The sequence below is a fragment of the Limanda limanda genome, chromosome 20 (assembly GCF_963576545.1).
Source record: "Limanda limanda chromosome 20, fLimLim1.1, whole genome shotgun sequence".
Lineage (NCBI taxonomy): Eukaryota > Metazoa > Chordata > Actinopteri > Pleuronectiformes > Pleuronectidae > Limanda > Limanda limanda.
In genome coordinates this window covers 3969492-3986675 of record NC_083655.1, presented here as the reverse complement: position 1 = coordinate 3986675, position 17184 = coordinate 3969492, and the positions used below count along the sequence as shown (strand labels likewise).

Below are 17184 nucleotides of genomic sequence, written 5' to 3'. Positions count from 1 at the left end.
GCGTCTCCTGTTTTGCGTTGTTGTTATTGTGCGAGATGATTTCCTGGTTGGAGGCGGGTGGATTGATGACTTCCTGTCAGCCGCCGCGGCCGCCGCTCGCGTCTCGTGTGTTTAAATAAATATCTGGACTCCAGGAGCGTGATGTGATGTACACACACACAGACACACACAAACACACACACACACACACACAGACACACACACAGACACACACACAGACACACACGGAGACAAACTGCAGCGACACACTAATAAAACATGCTGACAGTGTTTTGGCAACGCCTGAGTCGGCAGGTCGCCGTGACGCTGACACACACACACACACACACACACACACACACACACACACACACAGACACACACAGACACACACACGCTGGAAGTGACGCACCACGAGAAGGTTCCCTAGGCTAACCGGTGTTTAGCATCGGAGGAGGAGAAGAGGCATCACTCCTGCAGACGACAATCATATCGCTTCCTGACACTCTTCCTCCTCTGGGTTTCCCATTACAATATTTCTTTCTCTCTTTCTCCCTCTTTCAATCTTCCCCCTTGTCCGCCCGCCCGCCCCCCCGCCCGCCACCCCCTGCTCCCTTCATCACGGCCCTGTCTTTTTGTCGTCTGCTTCGCTCTTCGTCTTTCTTCCTCTATCTTCCCCTCCTGTCATCCCCTCATACCCTTCGTATCCATCTCTCTCTCTCTCTCTCCATCCCTCCTCTTGCTGTTCATTCATTGGCTGAGATGACAGAATCTGCACCCCTCCTCCTCCTCCTCCTCTTCCTCTTCCACCTACCTAAACACTGATGGGAGGAGGAGGAGGAAGAGGAGGAGGGTGATAAACGGAAGGACAGCGGGAGTTCCGTGGTCCACCCCCCCCATACAGTTAGCTCTTAGCGGGGGGGTAACACAACGACACCGGTAATCTGTCAATCTGATCCGGCTGCTGTCGGCAAAAAGCAGGAGAGGAGGTGAGGAAGAAGAGGAGGAGGAGGAGGAGGAGGAGGAGGAGGAGGAGGAGGAGAGGAGGGAGGAGAGGAGGAGGCGAGGAGGAGGAGGAGAGGAGGAGAGGAGAGGATAGGAGGGAGAGGAGCAGAGGAGGAAGGAGGAGGAGGGAGGAGGAGAGGAGGAGGCGTGGGCAGAGGAGGAGAGGAGGAATGGAGGAGAGGAGGAGAGGAGGAGGCGTGGAGGAGAGGAGGAGAGGAGGAGAGGAGGAGAGGAGGAGAGGAGGAGAGGAGGAGAGGAGAAGAGGAGAGAGGAGGCGTGGGGGAGAGGAGGAGAGGAGGAGAGGAGTGAGGAGAGGAGGAGAAGAGGAGAGAGGAGGCGTGGGGGAGAGGAGGAAAGGAGAGGAGAGGAGAGGAGAGGAGAGGAGAGGAGAGGAGAGGAGAGGAGAGGAGAGGAGAGGAGAGGAGAGGAGAGGAGAGGAGGAGGAGGAGGAGGAGGAGGAGGAGGAAGAAGAGAAGAGAGGATAGGAGGGAGAGGAGGAGAGGAGGAGAGGATAGGAGAGGAGAGGAGGAGGAGGAGGAGGAGGAGGAGGAGGAGGAGGAGGAGGAGGAGGAGGAGGAGGAGGAGGAGGAGGAGGAGGAGAAGAGAGGAGAGGAGGAGAGGAGTTGGAGGAGGAGGGAGGAGGAGAGGAGGAGGCGTGGGCAGAGGAGGAGAGGAGGAGTGGAGGAGAGGAGAGGAGAGGAGGAGACGTGGGGGGGAGGAGAGGAGGAGAGGAGGCGATGAAGAGTAGGAGGAGGAGGAGGAGAGGAGGAGGAGAGGAGTAGGAGGAGGAGGAGGAGAGGAGGAGGAGGAGGAGGAGGAGGGGGAGCGAGTGAGAGACAAAGGGAGACAATGTGTGAGACTGAAAGAGAGAGAGTGAAGGGGGCGAGTGAGGGAGTGATGTATCTTCAGTGTAACAGAAGGCAGGAGGAGGAACCCAGGACGGTTTGAAGCAGTAAATTGAGAACATTGGTTTCAGGAGTAAAAGGCAGCGGCAGAAAGACTTAATAACGAGTGAGAGACAAAGCGAGAGGAAGAGGAGAGGAGATAAAACCCAGTGAATGTACTCTCTCCATTTAACAGGGATTACAGGGATGATCTGATGCACTTTGCGGGACCTCTCTCTCTCTCTCCCCCCCCCCTCTCTCTCTCTCTCTCTCTCTCTCTCCGTCATATGGCTCTATATTTAATTATTCCCCTTTAAGAGCCCGGCCGCGGTGGCACAGGACCCGGAGCGCCCGGCAATAATCCTAACTCGTTTTGAAACTGACACCAGATGGGGGCTGCTCGGGTCACTGTGTGTGTGTGTGTGTGTGTGTGTGTGTGTGTGTGTGTGTGTGTGTGTGTGTGTGTGTGGACTCACTCTTGGTGAAGCGCGGCGGGTTGTCGTTCACGTCGGACAGCGTGATGCTGACCGTGGTCGTTCCTGAGAGCCCGCCCATCTGCCCGGCCATGTCTTTGGCCTGGATCACCACCTGGTAGTTCTCCTTGACTTCTCGGTCCATGTCGGGCAGAGCCGTCCTGATCAGGCCTGAACAGAAATACACAGATTTAACACAGAGAACATCCTACTCCATTAAAATCAATTTAATATCTGTAGATTTGAGATGTTTATTTTTTTCTTCATGTATTTGAAGTAGATTTATTTCCAGGTACCTTTCAATTTAACTCCACTTGCAACATCTGCGAGTTTCAGTTTAGTTTGATAACTTGTTGGAGTTAAAGTTTTTATTATAACATCTTATTCTATTATATTAAAAGTGAAAATGAGCCGAACAGAAGACCCAGAGAGAAAAGTCTCATCCGTCATTTAAGCGTTTCAGTCTCTTCTGTTTAATCGTCGCCTCATTTCACCGTTTTTATTTTCTCTTCACTTCCCAGAACTGAAAATATCTGACGAGTGCTCAACACAAGAGGAGCTCGTGACTCCACTTGCAACATCTGCGAGTTTCTGTTTAGTTTGATAACTTGTTGGAGTTAAAGTTTTTATTATAACATCTTATTCTATTATATTAAAATCCTGCTGAACTTTAGATCCAGAGAGAAAAGTATATATATATAATATATCATTTAAGCGTTTCAGTCTCTTCTGTTTAATCGTCATTTCACCGTTTTCTCTTTGCTTCCCAGAACTGAAAATATCTGACGAGTGCTCAACACAAGAGGAGCTCGTGACCTTGTGACCTTGTGACCTTTCACCTTCTGCCATTTTGCAGCTGTTCAGACGTGTGGGAACATAAAACCTGAACAACTTCATCAAATCCCTTCAGTACAAACCCCAGAATTAGCCCAGGTGGACTGTATCTGACAAATCACTGCACTCGGCCGAGAGAAAAGAAGAAACCCGGCCTGCTTCGTCCGTATTGAATTAAAGATATTTCATTTTTTTGATTAATGCATCTACAGGCCACGTAATTAAAGCACTGAGAACATTTTATCACCGAAAGGTCGGCGCCCTCGCTCTGTATGAGCAGGAGCACGTCGCGGTGGATCGTGCTCTCGGGATTTTACCGATGAGCCGAATCAAAGATGGGAAAAAACCACAGAGTGCTCCTTTAATTCCAAAAACGCAGGATCATTTATCTTCTCTTTGGAATTAAGAGTCTGTTAATGTTTCGGCCTTTCAAGTGTCAGATCAGCGGTTTGGAGTCGGGACAGCGAGCGACTGAAGCTGTAATTGGCAAGCAGATCCAAAAGGTGCGTCTCACTTCCTGTCTGCCATCGCACGCCGCCCGAGCCGAGCAGGTGGAGGCGGCGCAGACAACATGAAGTGTGGGAATAAAGATGAAGGCAAAAAGAAAATCAACCCTAAATAAACTGCTTTGACAAACTTCAGCTCCTTCGGTCTGAGTAGATGATTCAGTGGAAATCAAAGAAGGAGGAAGAGGAAGAGGAAGGGGAAGGGGAAGAGGAAGAGAAAGAGGAAGAGGAAGAGGAAGAGGAAGAGGAAGAGGAAGAGGAAGAGGAAGAGGAAGAGCCTGACGTGACACATCACTCCGGCTCCTTCCTTTCTTCCTTCAACATTAAACTACGGTGAAGCGTGTGCACAATGTCACTTCCTCTTCCTCTTCCTCTTCCTCTTCCTCTTCCTCTTCCACTTCCTGTTTCCCGCCTCCGTCCTGCACGACGCGCCGCTGAGAGAAGAGCGGCGGCTGCAGGCGAAGGAGTTGTGTTGTCTACCTTTTGTCGTTGCTTAATGACGACAACACACGCACACAGAGGAGGAGAGCAGAAACAAATCCTGCTTATAATGCGAGGTCCAGGCATGTCTCTGTGTTCGGGGGGGATGTCAGCTTACATTCCACATGTGGGATAAACCATATTACTGTTAATCCCTCCGCTAATCTGCAAATGGCTTCTTTCTTTTTTTTTTTGTCGTCGTTTCCCTTTTGTTTAAGCAAAAAATAAAGACACGAGCGGGACGCGTTCCAAATCGCACATTAATGATTAAAGCTAGCACGCGGCTACATGTTGGGATTTTTCGATTTGCTGCTCTCTCTCTCTCTCTCTCTCTCCGACTCCAAATCCCAGAGAGGAGGCCGACATGTTGTTTCTGGATTCGCTTTAAAGGGAAAGTTCTATTCCCGATTGAATTGTTTTAATTTCCTCGGCCCAGTACCTGGGTTCTGGATTACACAAGTATTTCAATAAGAAAATAGGATTTTAGGGTAGAAGGGTGTGTATATACCTTTAAGACCAGATATGACATATTCAGTGTTAGGGTTAGTGTTTAAGTGTTTCAGTCTCAAAATGCTTTTCATATCATGTCTCTATTATTCCCAGTAGCTGAGAAATTAAAGTTTCCTCTGGTCCAAGATTAAAGGGAAAGATTCCTGAGTTATTTTCCTGATGACTTGTTTTGATTCGCTCAGCCCGGTAACTGGGTTCTGGATTCGTCACATTTCTCAGGAAGACCTCCTAGAGAAGTGGAGGCGGCTGCGTAGATTTGAACATTGGTCAGGAAATCTCTCTCCTGATCTGCTCCACAGATTCAGACCAGAGTTGCTTTCACAAATACTTAATTAAAAAATTAGGATTTAGGGTAAAAGGGTGTGTATATACCTTTAAGACCGGATATGACATATTCAGTGTTAGGGTTCAAGTGTTTAAGTGTTTCATTCTTTAAAATGCTTTTCACGTCATGTCTCTTCTATTCCCAGCAGCTGAGAAAGTGTTTTTAAAAATGTCACTCCTGATCTGCTCTTCAGATTCAGACCCAAGTTGCTTTCACAAATATTTCATTAAGAAAATTGGTTTTTAGGGTAAAAGGATGTGTGTATATACCTTTAAGACCACTGCAACATATACTTGTATATACCTTTAAGACAGGATATGACATATTCAGTGTTAGGGTTGTCAAGTCTCTATTATTCCCAGTAGCTGAGAAATTAAAGTGTTATTAAAAGTTCCACTGGTCCCAGTGGGTTGAGAGAACCTCCGGGTGGATTCCAACTCGTCACTTTTCTTTTCAGTTGCTTTCACAAATATTTAATTAAGAAAATTGTATTTTAGGGTAGAAGGGTGTGTATATACCTTTAAGACCGGATATGACATATTCAGTGTTAGGGTTTAAGTGTTTAAGGGTTTCAGTCTTCAAATGATTTTCACGTCATGTCTCTATTATTCCCAGTAGCTGAGAAATGAAAGTTTCCTCTGGTCCCAGTGGATTAAAGGGAAAGATTCCTGAGTTCTTTTCCTGATGAATTGTTTCGATTCGCTCAGCCCTCAAACTGGGGTTCCGGATTCGTCTCGCTTCTCAGGAAGACCTTTGAACATTAGTCTGGAAATCTCACTCCTGATATGCCCTTCAGATTCAGACCATTGGACTCAAGTTGCTTTCACAAATACTTAATTAAGAAAATAGGATTTTAGAGTAAAAGGGTGTGTATATACCTTTAAGACAGGATATGACATATTCAGTGTTAGGGTTGTCAAGTCTCTATTATTCCCAGCAGCTGATAAAGTGTTATTAAAAGTTCCCTCTGGTCCCAGTGGGTTGTAGAGAACCTCCGGGTGGATTCCAACTCGTCACTCACCGGTTTCCGGGTCCACGGAGAAGTAGGGCTGCCCCTCCAGGATGCTGTACACCACCCGGGCGCTGTTCCCGTAGGTGGCGTCGTCCGCGTCGATGGCCGTCACCTGGATCACCGAGGTCCCTGTGGGGGGGGGGAAGATTCACAATGGTGATTCAGATCAACTCTTCAATACACTGATGCATCTTCTGATCACGTTCACGCAGAATGTGACCGATCGGCTGCTCACGCCCTTACAACTGATTGATTCACGCGGCTAATCTATAAGTCCTAATTTTACTAAAGTGTATCTCTGTATCTCTTCTCAAACCCCCGACAGCCTGTTAGTGTGTCCACGTATCTCTGGATTGTGTAAGAAGCCAGATATCTGATCCCAGGAGAAACGCCTCGGATCCATTTCCTCTTCCAGAAAGGCTTCGAACTCGTCCCTGTTTCCTCAGAACAGAGGGAAGCGGTTCAGCCGAGTGTTTCCTCCCCACCGGCGCCTGGCGGGGCCAAGTGTTGCCTCATTACATGCAGAGGGGGAATTAATTGAGTAGAAATATTTAATGGCAAAGTGGTATAAATATAGAAGTGTGCAATACAATGAGATAACGACCTCGTGAAACTTCTCTTGATTCGATGTCAGCTGAGATGAGAGTGAGCTTCCTACTTTTAAAAAGATCGATGAAGGATGAAGGCTGAAGGAAGCCGAGGATCCTCAGATGGTTCCTGACTCTGACTCGGTGCCGGTGACAGCTCGGCAGGAAGTTCACCGAACCCTGATCGCTAAAACCTTTAACGAGGGAATTAGACTCAAAGAGGCTTTTCTGACCCGGTGGCTTTCAGAGGAACTGCACTGATCCACGTCGGACTTCTCACCGCGGCTCCGGTGCAGGTGGAGCAAATCACCTCGACTGGGATCACTCAGTTGTCAAAGGACAGAACTCGTCATCACAGCCGCCCCCCCACTGACTGAGAAGCCGACCCAAGGGTTTGGTTCAATCAAGTATTTTATTAAAGATACAATGAAGACTTATTTCATAGCTATGGACAATTATCACAGCCTATGCTAATTGAGTTAGCAGCAGGAAGTTAATAATGGCCACAATAAAAGTGCAAGTGTGTGTCACGTTCTCCAGCGTCTCCACGCGCAGTGACTCGTGAACACATGCTCTGCCAAGCGGTGACATCACACCTCGGTGGTTGCCATGGGCACCCGTGCTGCCCTTAGATAAGTGCTGGCCTCTCTCCTGGGGGGGGGGGGGGGCTGAACCGAGTGACAGCTCTGTCACATGTCTGAGCTGCAGGACCCTCACGTCCCCCCGAGTCCCGGAGCAGCAGCACAACACAGAGTTCACTCCATGTTTTCATGCAAGTATTGATCAGGAGGCTTTTTATATTGTTTATCTATATTCATGAGGCCGGTGCGTGTACTTTCCGACCGGCAGCCGGAGCAAAGTGCACGGTGAATTAAAGTTTAATTTGGTGCCGAGCGGAGGGAACAAATGAAAACGCCGCTGTCTGAGGAGCTGGCGGCCCCAGAAATAGAACCGGCGGTTACTCGCTGTGATGACTGAGACGCAGACGTTGGTAATTAAATTAAAATACCGTTTTTAATAAGACACAATACTGTATTTAGGAGATTATCTGCGCCGGTGCTGGGACGCGCTTCCTTGTTTGTTCTCTGGTCGTAAAAAAACAACGTCTCTCTGCTTTAATTAGTGAGGTCGTCGCTGTCGAGTCGTTATTATGATTAATAAAGTTCCATTGATCTGGTTCGACTAACATCTCCGAGCTGAGTGAAGGATCAACATGATAATCCAGCTCCTGGCGAGCAAACACCTTCACTTATTGTTATTATCGTCTGTTTGATGATTTGAAATATTGTTTATCACACTGAACAGGATTTAGTTTTCCAGCTGTAAAAACTATTTGTTTCTTTATTTATCATTTGAATCTTTTCCAGCAGTGGGAGCCGGAAATCTCATCTTTATGTTTGCTGAGCTCATTTTTGGACAAAACACTAAAATATAAAATAGAGAGAGTGTTGCACGGGAAGAACTCACCGATGATTTAAAATATGGTTTAACTCACTAAAAAGGATTTAGTTTCTTTATTTATCATGTAAATCTTTTCCTAGATTCCTAGTTAATTCAACTCCAGGAGCAGGAGAGAGAAATCTCATATTTATGTTTTCTGAGCTCATTTTTGGATAAAACAATAAATTGTAAAATAGAGAGAGTGTTGTACAGGAGGAACTCACCGATGTTGTCTGTTTGATGATTTCAAATATGGTTTCACTCACTGAAAAGGGTTTGGTTTCTTTATTTATCATGTTAATCTTTTCCTAGATTTCGTATTCATTCATTTCCAGCAGCGGGACAGAGAAATCTCATCTCTATGTTTTCCAAGCTTGTTTTTTTTGACAAAACAATAAAATATAAAATAGAGAGAGTGTTGCACGGGAGGAACTCACCAATGTCGTCTGTTTGATGATTTGAAATATGGTTTCACTCACTGAAAAGGATTTAGTTTCTTTATTTATCATGTAGATTTCTAATTCATTCATTTCCAGCAGCGGGAGAGAGAAATCTCATCTTTATGTTTTTCTGAGCTTATTTGTTTTGGCAAAACACTTAAAATGTTAAATACAGAGAGTGTTCGGAACTCACCGATGTCGGACATCTCCGGGACCCGAGCCAGGTACGGGTCCTTGGTGAAGCGCGGCTCGTTGTCGTTGATGTCGTGGATCTTGATGATGAACTCGCTCTCGCCCTCCAGCGCCTCGTTGGTGAAGCGGTTGACGGCCTTGGCGTGCAGGATGTAGTAGGCCTTCTCCTCCCGGTCCAGCCGCTTGGTGGCGTGGATGTCCCCGGACTTCTCGTCGATCCTGAAGAGCGAGCCGGCGCCGTCCCCGTTGAGGACGTACCTCACGCTGCCGTCTCCCCGGTCGGAGTCCGAGTGAAGCTGAAGGGAGGGAGAAGAGAACGAGGAGGATCAGAACGAGGATCCCTGCAGAAACCTCACAGCGGCTGTTTGTGGTGATTTTTGGTTTTAAAGGAGACATATTATGCCCATTTGACCACAGTTGATATGGTTCCTTAATCTTAATGGTCTTAATGAAATGTCTGAAACATATTTTGGTCGAAATACCACCAGGATCATTTCAAACAGCCCTCCTCAGATTGACCTGTTCTGAGTGTTTTTGGGACGGTAGACATGCTAGATTCCCAAATTAACGTGTAGAAGCACAAAAGTGGAATTTTCATAATATGTGCCTTTTAATAAATTCCCACTTTGCCGCTCTCTGTTACTAATTGTTACGGCACAACAGTGACTTCATGAAAGCTTCCACATTTGTTTAATTTGCCGGAGTTTCAACTTGTTTATTCAGAGGAAAAATAGAAGTAAGAGCCGACATAACCATGTCCAACGGAAAATGAATTTTAAAAACAGGAGTGCCGGCTGCTCTGGTTGATTGACGGCTGATCTCTGAGAGGTTTGGTGCAGAAACACAAACCAGGAACCAGCACTTTGAGCCAGAGACGTTAACAGAATCAACGTTCAGAGCAGAAAGCACTCAAACATTTCTGATACACTTGTGCACATATCAATAATCGGACCAATCTGGGCTTTGGCAGAGAAACTCTGACAGATTTGATCCACAGATTCACATCATCTTCAGTGAACTGACGCTGATTTTCACTGCTGATGGGTGGAGTCTGTGAAGGGCGTGGCCAACCCGATGGATCGGCAGGTGTCCGGCGTGCCAGACGACCACGAGAGCCCGCAGGTCCACGCTGCTCCTCCTCTTCCCTCTCTCCGCTATCTCCTCTTTTACATTTTTTTTTCTTTTCTGCATGAGCAGCAGCTTAGCATGCTCTGACATTTTAATTCCACCACCACCAAATCCCCCCCAACCCCCCCAACCCCCTCCCCCCTTAAACATATTTATCTCAGAGAACTCATCAAAGGCTTGTCCAGTCAGCTTTAATAACCAAGGACATGCTAATAACTGCCGGGGGAGGTGAAGGGCGGGGGCAGGAGGTCACGTGTTCGCTGTCGGGGGGGCAAACATGTCAAGCACCAAATGAGCCGAACGCCGGTTTAATGTTTTCCCCCCCGATGATGGAAAACATCGGCTATAGGACTGATTCTGAATTCTGCTATTGACGCCTTGTTAGCTGGACCGAGCCGTTTGATTCTGTTGTTGTTGTTGTTGTTGTTGTTGTTGTTGCTGTGCCGTGCCAAGCGTTCTTGGCTCGGCCGCTGGACAGACTGCGGCGGGGGGGATGGGGGATGGGGGGGTATTCTACGTTGCAGCCGGGTCACGAGGGAGCACTCATCACGTATTCAGAAGCTTTTCCTCCCAGGTGCTCGAGAGCTTTACTAATTCATGCTGTTCTCTCCGGGTCAGGGTTCGGTTTGGCTCACACACACACACACACACACACAGATACGCAGCAGCAGCTCGGTGGATTAAACATCTTTAACTTTAACACTCGTTTGTTCTCGTGCTTGAACGCTGCTTAAAACAAATGACTGTTTTCATTTCCTCCTCCTCGTGTCTGACGGAGACGCTGGAGTGTGAAGCAAGATTCTAGCATCGTCGGATTAGGATCTGGAGCTGTTTCATTCACCCACTGGTGTGTGTCTGTGTGTGTGTGTGTGTGTGTGTGTGTCTGTCTGTCTGTTTGTGTGTGTGTGAGTGTGTGTGTGTGTATGACTGTGTGTGTGTGTGTGTGTCTGTTTGTGTGAGTGTCTGTGTGAGTGTCTGTGTGTGTGTGAGTGTGTGTGTGTTTGTGTGTATCTGTGTGTGTGTGTGTCTGTGTTGTCTGTCTGTTTGTGTGTGAGTGTGTGTGTGTGTGTGACTGTGTGTGTCTGTGTGTGTGTGTGTCTGTGTGTGTTTGTGAGTGTGTGTGTGTGTGTGTGTGTGTGTGTGTGTGTGTGTGTGTGTGTGTGTGTGTGTGTGTGTGTGAGTGTGTGAGTGTGTTAGTGTTAGTCTGTGTGTGTGTGCTTGTGTGTGTTTGTGTGTGTGTGTGCGTGTGTCTGTGTGTGTGAGTGTGTTAGTGTTAGTCTGTGTGTGTGTGCTTGTGTGTGTTTGTGTGTGTATCTGTGTGTGTCTGTGTGTGTGTGTGTGTGAGTTTGTGTGTGTGTGTGTGTGTGTTTGTGTGTGAGTGTGTGTGTGTGTGCGTGTGTCTGTGTGTGTGAGTGTGTTAGTGTTAGTCTGTGTGTGTGTGTTCTTGTGTGTGTCTGTGTGTGTGTCTGTATCTGTGTGTGTGTGTGTGTGTGTCTGTTTGTGTGTGTCTGAGCCTGTTAGTGTTAGTCTGTGTGTGTGTGTGAGTGTGTGTGTCTCTGTGTCTGTGTGTGTGTGAGTGTGTACGTGTGTGTGTGTGTGTGTATCTGTGTGTGTGTGTGTATCTGTGTGTGTCTGTGTGTCTGTGTGCCTGTGTGTGTGTGTGTCTGTGTATGTTAGTGTGTGTGTGTCCTTCCTAACCAAGCCAGGAGAATATCTAGCAGCATTTTATTTGCTTGCGGTTCCACTTTACAGTTCACGCTTCCAAACAGCAGAGACTCAGTTGGCTGAAAACAATCCACTTCAGAATTATGATCTTTCTCCTGCTGTTACAGCTGCAATGTTCTTTTCTATGATTGTCTATCAAGCGGCCCGATCTCTGCCGGCAACACAATTCAGTTAATAACTGTTGAGTCCTCTCCTGTCGGTGGCTGAGATGTGAGATCGACACTGTGACACACGCGGAGTCGACTGTCATTTCTATGGAAACAGAGAGATCTCGCGGCTCTGTATTACAAGGCAGGCGCGGAGCATCGAACCCCCGGCGTCTGCTGCGGTGACCCCCGGCCCTCCCAGTTGACCACCGTGCCGGGCGAAGGAGAGAATTTACTGCCGCCTCTCTGCTCAAATTAAGAGGAGGAGGAAAAAAAACCTCTCCCGGTAAAATCAATGTGGCAGAAACCAACGTCTCCTCTGATCAATTTATATCGAAAATACAATTAAACTGTCACGGGGTGAGAAAGGGAAAAGCCACATGTGCAGTCGGTGCGGTCGCCGAGTCGCCCGGACACATCGATAGCGAGCCGGCCTTTTCTCCTCTGGCCTCCTCCGGCGCCCGGCTCGTAAAGAAGCCAGAGAGCAGGACGCCATTAACACCGGGACGTCAGCTCCTTGTGAGAAGGAGACGCTGGGAACAAATCTCCATGTTATCAACTCAGAGAGATTTTCAGGGAACAGAATGAGCAGAATATAAGAAGTCTGTTCAAATATTGGGGCGGTGTGGCCTAGGTGGTAGAGCGGGGTTCTCCAACACGAAGGTTGCCGGTTTAAATCCCACTCTTCCCCATCTGCATGCCGAAGTGTACTTGGCAAGATACTGAACCCCTAATAAATGCTGAGTGTACTAAAAATATAAGTCTCTTTGGACAAAAGCGTCAGCTAAATGTAATGTAAAAATATAAATGTTTTAGTTTTATTTAACAAAAGAAGCTCTCAGGGGTTAAAGTGCAAACACACAAGCAGCTTTTGCAAAAACTCAAATAAATATGTAAAATGCTATTAGACAAATATTTTGATTTAATATCCTGTAATCTCACATCAGCTCCTTGTGAGGAGACGCTGGGAACAAATCTCCATGTTATCAACTCACAGAGATATTCAGGGAACAGAATGAGCAGAATATAAGAAGTCTGTTCAAATATAGATGTTTTAGTTTTATTTAACAGAAGAAGCTCCCAGGGGTTAAAGTGCAAACACAAGCAGCTTTTGCAAAAGCTCAAATAAATATGTAAAATGCTATTAGACAAATATTTTGATTTAATATCCTCTATTCTCACATCAGCTCTTTGTGAGAAGGAGACGCTGGGAACAAATCTCCATGTTATCAACTCACAGAGATATTCAGGGAACAGAATGAGCAGAATATAAGAAGTCTGTTCAAATATAGATGTTTCACTTGTATAAGCTCTCAGGGGTTAAAGTGCAAACACACAAGCAGCTTTTGCAAAAACTCAAATAAATATGTAAAATGATATTAAACAAATATTTTGATTTGATATCCTGGTTCAAGAGTCCTGTGTTCTCACATCGGCTCCTTCGGACATTCTGTGGAGTTTTCGCTCGGGGATTGAGAATCGGAGAAACTCCAGCTCCTCTCACTCGGATTCGTTCAGCCGCTCTGGACGATGTTAGGAGATTATAATATGTGAAATGATATTAGACAAATATTTTGATTTGATATCCTGATTCAACTATTGAGAATCGGAGAAACTCCAGCTCCTCTCGCTCTGGACAATGTCAGGAGATTATCCCGATTTCATTGTCTGTCTGAAAGAAACTTTATTTCATTTCTTGATGAGACGATTGATTCTTCTCTCGTGTCTGTCTGGAAGCTTGTTAGCCTAGCTTAGCTGTTGGTACTCTGCTTTCTGTAGCGTGATCCAATCAGTTAATTAGAGTCTTCTTATCTAACTCTTTCCCAAAGTGTCAAACTATTTCAACCTGTTTGTAGCAGAGGAAAAAAAAACAAAGCACGTGTGTGTATCTTGAGAGAAAAGAGGATGAAGGAAAGTTGCTCAAATCAAGAGAAACTTAATTGCAGAGGAAACTTGAAACGCGTTGATTTGATTTGGAAACAGTTTGAAACTCTCTCACACGCTTCGAGAGAATCACACGTTAAGAACTCAATTAGAGAATCAGCTGAGAGGCCTCAGAAAACCATCGTACCTTCAATGAAATTATATATTTCACTCAATTAGCCTTTTCTGCTCAGTGACACCACAACATGTTTTTCGGCGAGCAGATATTTATTTGCCTTCGCCCGATCTCCGTCTCTCAGTGTGAAGAGGGCTGAAGTGAAGTGCTACTTGTCAGACATCTGTGCGTGAGAACTTACCAGCGACTCGTCTTTGTTGGTGGAATTAATCAGCTTCGAGTGCAGCGAGCGTTGGAGCCGAGACTCGATCTGGCCGCCGTTTGTGCCGCACTCGAGTCTCGGGCCAAAGCGATGGCACAGGAACCCGGCTGCTCGGAGGCAATTAGCCAGTTAGCCTTTAAGGCCTCGTGTCCCGGCCTGTCGAGGAACTGGCGCCCGGCTCGGCGGCCAGATGGTCGCCGCAGACTGTGAGCACGGAAATAGCCGATCGAATGTCCGGTGATGTGTGAACTTGAGATATGTGGTCGGAGCTGCAGACACTTAAAGGTGGAATGTCCGTTAACATTTGTTTCCGCTCGCGTGGATCAGACGTTGGTTCGTTTTATGCATAATTTCCCAAAACGCTTTCTTCTAGCGAGGGGCGATTCCCAACGGTTCGAATCGACCACGAGTCTGAACACGGACGCCATGTCCTCGGTGTCTCACTCCGGAGGATTCAGAGTCTTTTAACGACTCGAACTCGTCTGCACACTCAACAGATACACGTGAGTTACAGTTCATGTGTTATTAAGGGTTTATTACATAATCTTTTAGACTTCAGCTGTACATTTTACATTGCAAACTACGATAATAATGAGAGCAGTTAATAGATGTCAGATCTCTAGATAAGCCTGATTGAGATGCATGAATTATTTTTCCTGGATCACAAAATCAAAAATTTAAATTAGTCTTCACATTAAAAACAACTGCTACTGAAGCAAAATAACCCATTTAAAGTTTGCGTTTTTAAAAGACAGAAATTGTGGGTAATGCTTGAAAAGAGTTTATTTATTTGTACTGAATACAGGATGAAATATTCATGGATTTGTGCATTGCTACAAAAAATGTAAGATACTAATTCAGGGTCTTTTAACGACTCAAACTCGTCTTCACACTCAACAGATACACTTGAGTTACAGTTCATGTGTTATTAAGGGTTTATTACATAAGCTTTTAGACTTTTGATGTAAATTTTACATTGCAAACTACAATAATATAGAGGGCAGTTAATAGATGTCAGTTCTCTGGATAAGCCCGATTGAGATGCATGAATTATTCCCTGGATCAAAAAGTCACTTAAATTAGTCTTCACACAAAAAAACAGCTGCTGATGATAAATAAATTGTGGAAAATGCTTGAAATGAATTTATTTATTTGTCCTGAATACAGGATGAGAATATTCATGGCTTTTGTGCATTACTACAAAAAATGTAAGATCCTAATTTAGGAAATAATTACTTCATAACATTCAGATTTGTTTTTTGCAGTAAATAACAAATAATTTGAGATTCAGAAAAAGACTTTGAAACACGATTATACTCTAACGTGGGCTGACGAGCTCAGAAAATATGATTAAATCAAAATTAAATTAGGTTTAAAAAGACAGAATTAAAAGTTTGGTAGAAGTTCAACTGTTTTTATTTGTTTTTTGGTTTAAAAAAATCAATTTGATGAGTCTGCTCGGGAGGAATTGAACTCCTGACCTCAAGCATCCTGGCTACTGCCCCCCCCTCGGCCTCTTTACTAAATACTGTAAATGTCTGATTGTCTGATGATAGAAAATCAATTAATCTCGCCACCGGGCGTCTGAAGGAGTCGTGATCAGGTGACAGCGGTGAGACGATGGCGCCGCGGTGAAGATGTCAGACAGATGTTTTCAGGTTCTCACCGCCACATGACCTCATCGCACCCGTTCCTCCGCCGCTCACGCTGAGGGGGGGGGGAACAGCGTAATTGAAGTTGCCCCCCCCCAGGCGCACGAGAGGGAACTTATCGCCTAATCAACAAACAACCGCCGATGTGTGCTCCAGGTCGCCGCTGGAGACCGCCGGGGTTGCCATGGCGCGCTTAGATCCAGGGCCTGTGCCATATTGCAAACTCCTCTGCCAAGGTGAGCAGCTGGTAATGGGGGGAGCATGAGCACAGAGCAACACAAAAAAAACAACAAAAAAAACAGCCCACCCCCCCGACAAACAAACACACAAACCCGTGCACCTTTCCACTCGGCTGCTGTCGCTCAAGTCCCTCCCCCAGGACGCCTCAACCGCTGAGTCATGCAGGAGTGGGAAGCGAGTTATGTCTGTGTTCATCTGCCTTCTCCTGCTACCCCCCCTTCCTCTGATTTCCAGCCCATTACTGTGTGTGTGTGTGTGTGTGTGTGAGTGTGTGTGCGTGTGTGTTTGTTCACATGCAGAGAGCGCTCCTCGCCGGCGAGGGACGGCGTTGAGGAGTCTACCCACCAGGCCCAGAACCACTGGGGCCGATCAGCGGCTGTAAATACTTTATGAGATATGATCGTGCAGCACAAACACTCCTCAACCACAGGCCATTAACCGTTTTCAGAGGATACGTGCCCTTTGGTAAAGTAAGAAATAATAAAATAAACAAACATTCTCTTCCCCCAGTGACAGAGCACCAGGCCCTCGGAGGCTTGTACGCAGCTCGCCTGCTAATGAGAGGCAGCGTACGATCCCCCCCCCCCCCACACACACAGAATCGCTGGCCAACACAGCGAGATTAGCACGATTAGCAGCCAAGCAGCTCCCGGACGAGCCCCTGCCAGAGTCTCCTTCTCCGTCTCCTTCTCCGTCTCCTCTCCATCACTTCTGCTAATTCCTTCCTGTTCCGACTGCTTTTGTTGTTGTGCTCGTACAGGAAAAGATCGGCAAATTTCATTTGTTAACTCGATAAAGCCTTTGTTTAAAAAAAAGAAAAAAAGAGCAGAAGGAAGAAGAATAGCAACAGCGAGGGAGATCGGGTTTTAAACAAATCGCTGGAGACAGGAAGCTGTAATTCAGGAGCAGTTTCATCATCTTCTACGTGTGTGGAGAGCTGTTCTCTTGTTTGTAATAACACGCCATTGTGTTATTTCCCATTCTTCTTTCTGCAACACAAACACACAAGTGGTTTTGTTCCGTCTGCGGTTGCCATGAAGTCACTCACGATGACAAAAACCCTCTTTTTTTTACCGCCGCTTTGTCGTCTTTGCTTTGTGTTTTCTCTCCTCCCGACCTCGGCTCTTTGTGGCGCCCGGCCTCCACCTGAGGAAACAGACGCCGGCGGTTGTTCTCCCCGGCGTGGAGCGACGTGTTCAACTCCACCGAACGCTATTCATCCCCCTTCAGGGCCTCGTTCATCATTTGTACTTTATCTCGCAATTAACAAACAGTAATTGCAATCAGATAAGACGCACGTTCCTGCAATCCTGCGTGACGACCCGGCTCGCGAGGAGGAGGAGGAGCGGCGCCCAGCTGCATGTG

At 46.5% G+C, this 17184-nt stretch overlaps 1 protein-coding gene across 2 annotated transcripts in view; it reads right to left on the bottom strand.

The window, feature by feature from the left end:
* Nucleotides 1-17184, bottom strand: part of LOC133026796 (cadherin-6-like) — a 33174-nt gene that overhangs the window by 12707 nt on the left and 3283 nt on the right. Inside the window, exons 2-4 of one of the 2 annotated variants that reach the window (XM_061093757.1) lie at nt 8669-8963; nt 6018-6137; nt 2345-2512 (exon numbers count right to left, since the gene is read on the bottom strand). In XM_061093757.1, coding sequence (XP_060949740.1) covers nt 2345-2512; nt 6018-6137; nt 8669-8963 — 583 coding nt within the window. The remainder of the gene's footprint in view (nt 1-2344; nt 2513-6017; nt 6138-8668; nt 8964-17184) is intronic. The other variant, XM_061093758.1, reaches the window with a different exon arrangement.